The sequence below is a fragment of the Carex rostrata genome, chromosome 19 (genome assembly GCF_964058835.1).
Source record: "Carex rostrata chromosome 19, lpCarRost1.2, whole genome shotgun sequence".
NCBI classification, from domain to species: Eukaryota; Viridiplantae; Streptophyta; class Magnoliopsida; order Poales; family Cyperaceae; genus Carex; species Carex rostrata.
This window is the reverse complement of record NC_135936.1, coordinates 7,636,578-7,639,405: the sequence shown is the minus strand read 5'-3', so window position 1 is coordinate 7,639,405 and position 2,828 is coordinate 7,636,578. Positions and strand designations below refer to the sequence as shown.

General features: G+C 38.1%; 1 protein-coding gene across 1 annotated transcript; it reads left to right on the top strand.

The window, feature by feature from the left end:
- LOC144571470 (protein psi1-like) lies at positions 1-1,783 on the top strand. The gene is made up of 2 exons (XM_078320759.1): positions 1-350; positions 1,083-1,783. The coding sequence occupies exons 1-2, from the start codon at positions 82-84 to the stop codon at positions 1,504-1,506; spliced, it is 693 nt and encodes a 230-aa protein (XP_078176885.1). The 5' UTR covers positions 1-81; the 3' UTR covers positions 1,507-1,783.
- Positions 1,784-2,828: the final 1,045 nt, after the last annotated feature.

Here is a 2,828-nt window from a genome sequence, read left to right as displayed (position 1 = left end):
AAACGAAGCTGCACTGCAAGTTCCTATACTACCATTCCACCAGCAAGTAGCAAGGTGTACACCACAGTTGTAAATAAGGCTATGCAGTCGTCGGATAGACATGGTACCACCTCCCGGCCCGGCCGGACCATCAGGTCTGCTACAAGTACTGATGACAGATTCGCTGAAATCTTTGGTTTTTCGAGCCCGTTTGGTCAACCCTCTTACACTGGTGGTCAAGGATCAGCTAATCCTCCGCGTCCCCATAAGGCAGCCCCAATTGAAAACAGGTTGCTATGCAACTTAGAAGACCTTTATAAAGGGGCCACTAAAAAGATTAAGATCTCAAGGGAGATACTGGATTCGAATGGGTAAGAAAACCATAGATTAAAAAAAAAAAAAACAATTTTTTTTTTCTCTCTCTCTTAACAAAGCAATCATAGGAAACAAAGTCTGCGGACCTAGTTCTCTTCTGGATCGCAGGCTTTGAGTAAGATTTCCTAGTTCAGAAATTTCTTTGATTCAAATTTCTCTCTTAAAATTTCCAATTTTGGATTACAGAATGAAAAGATGCCTGGTTTTAGTGGTAAGGGGTCAAGGTTTACATAATGTATTGGCTGTTGAAAACTTGGTGATCATATTTCTCGTTGTAAACTGTCGTCACCTTGTATGTTTGCTTTAATACGATCATGCATGCTTTGATTTTTTTTTTAATTTTTTTTTAATATTTTTGGTTAATAATGGCCGATTGTGGTGGTTAACATCTTGTTAAACTGAAAATTATTATTAAGTGTGAATTATAGCCAGGTTGGGTCAGACCTTGATCTATACTCAACCCCTCAGTTTATTGTTTGTTATGCAAGATGTGCCTGGTAAACCAATACTTCTTATTGGAAAAGTAATCAAAGTTTATGTGGAGATTATGTTATTTTAAATGCAATTTTCATAAATTTGATAGTTGGAATAGATCAGAAAAGTTCATCGATCGCCTTAATTAACTCATTATTAATGCTTCAGAACTAAATTTCATTCCACTTGTGCCCTATAGATTTAGTTTTTTCTTTTTCCTGTATTTCTGACTTAAGACTTCCGATCTTTACCAGGAGAACGATGTCAGTGGACGAGATCGTCACAATTAATATAAAGCCGGGCTGGAAAAAGGGCACCAAAATAACCTTTCCTGAGAAAGGCAACGAGGCTCCAGGCGTCATTGCTGCTGATATCGTGTTCATTGTTGACGAGAAGCCGCATGAGGTCTTCACGCGTGAAGGCAACGACCTCATCATGACACAGAAGATCTCTCTGGCCGAGGCCCTGACTGGCTACAATGCGCAGGTGACCACACTAGATGGCCGACATCTCTCCATTTCTATCAACTCTGATGAGGTGGTAGTTCCTAAAGAGGGAATGCCAATACCAAAGGAGCCTTCCAAAAAAGGTAATTTGAGAATTAAGTGTAATATTAAGTTCCCCTCCCGACTGACAGCTCAGCAGAGGGCAGGGATGAAGAAGCTGTTGGGTTCTTAGGAGGGGGTTGAGCTAAAAGTGCAAGCTGGTGAATTCAATGAATAGTCTGGCTGTTGTTGTGCATATTTATAGTTAAGTATATGCTCAGTGGTAGAGAGAGAGATTCTAGGCGGGATATATATGCCTGTTTAAGTTAAATTGAGATTTAATATTTATTTTTCGGATAATAAAATCGAGATCAACAGGGGCTTTATATGCATCTCTTGAGCCTTTTGTGATAATTGTTTGTTTTGGCCAAGGACTATTATGTGGAATGGCATGCTTTGCTAATTGGTAATCTGCTGTCGCAAGAGTAAGACACACGGCTTCAATTACATCTTATTCGTTTTAATTGATTACATTGATACCAAAAAAAAGTAATTTAAGCCGTGTGATCGATTTTGAACAGCTCGGATGAAAGAATTTGATGGTTCTCCTTTTCTAGCAGATTTGAATTATTTGAGGCTTGGTATGGTCACTTTTTGATTCCGCTGACACTGAGTATCCAAATATCTGCTGCTTTGCAAATTTTCAGTGTAGACCGGACAGAGAGCTTTGCATCAAGATCTGTGCACCTGTGTTGAGATGAATTTTTTTTTTTCTCTTGGGTCCTAGAAAAGTTTCAGATTTGATGCATCTCTTTTGAAATCTGAATTTGCTATTCTTTTAAGATCTACACACCTCAAATCTGGAGTGTTGAAAGGTATTTGAACAGTTAGGGGGACGAAAAAAAACATGTTATGTGCGTGTGCCAACTTCGGTTTTCCTGTAGCATTAAAAATTAATTTTATGGCATCAGATTTTTCGTATAGGTAGCCATCCTTGACAATGTTATTAGAATCGGACCGGACATCGACCCGGTCAAACTCAGGGTTAATAGTTCATTGGTCGAACCGATGAGTCAACCAGTTCAATTGGAGGTTTTTTAAACCCCTTTAAGGATTAAGGAGAAATAGACATATACATCAAGAGATTCATTAATACTAACTATTGCAAATCTTTTCTCACTCTTTTCGGCAACAACCATTAAACTCAGGTCACCATTATCCAAGACCATTATCCATCAAAAACTAGGAACAACAAAACCTTCAGTCGGTTTAGGGAGGAAATCAAAATACAAGCACAAAATGCAGCAAACACACCATGTGCACCCATGATTAAAGACATACAGATTACACCCATGATTAAACCCATGTTTATCAAGCAAAAAGTAATGACGTTTAGAAATGCACTGTAAATACAAAAGTCAATTCATGTTCAGAAATGCATTTTCGTTTGACCATTTCATCAAACACCTTAAATGCATAGATTTATTCAATAAAATCAACTCAAATAATAACCTT

Excerpts from the sequence above, each read along its gene's own strand:
- LOC144571470 (XM_078320759.1), top strand. The coding sequence starts at position 82 with ATGCAGTCGTCGGATAGACATGGTACCACCTCCCGGCCCGGCCGGACC. Across the intron at positions 351-1,082 it reads GAGATACTGGATTCGAATGG|GAGAACGATGTCAGTGGACG; the intron begins GTAAGAAAACCA and ends GATCTTTACCAG.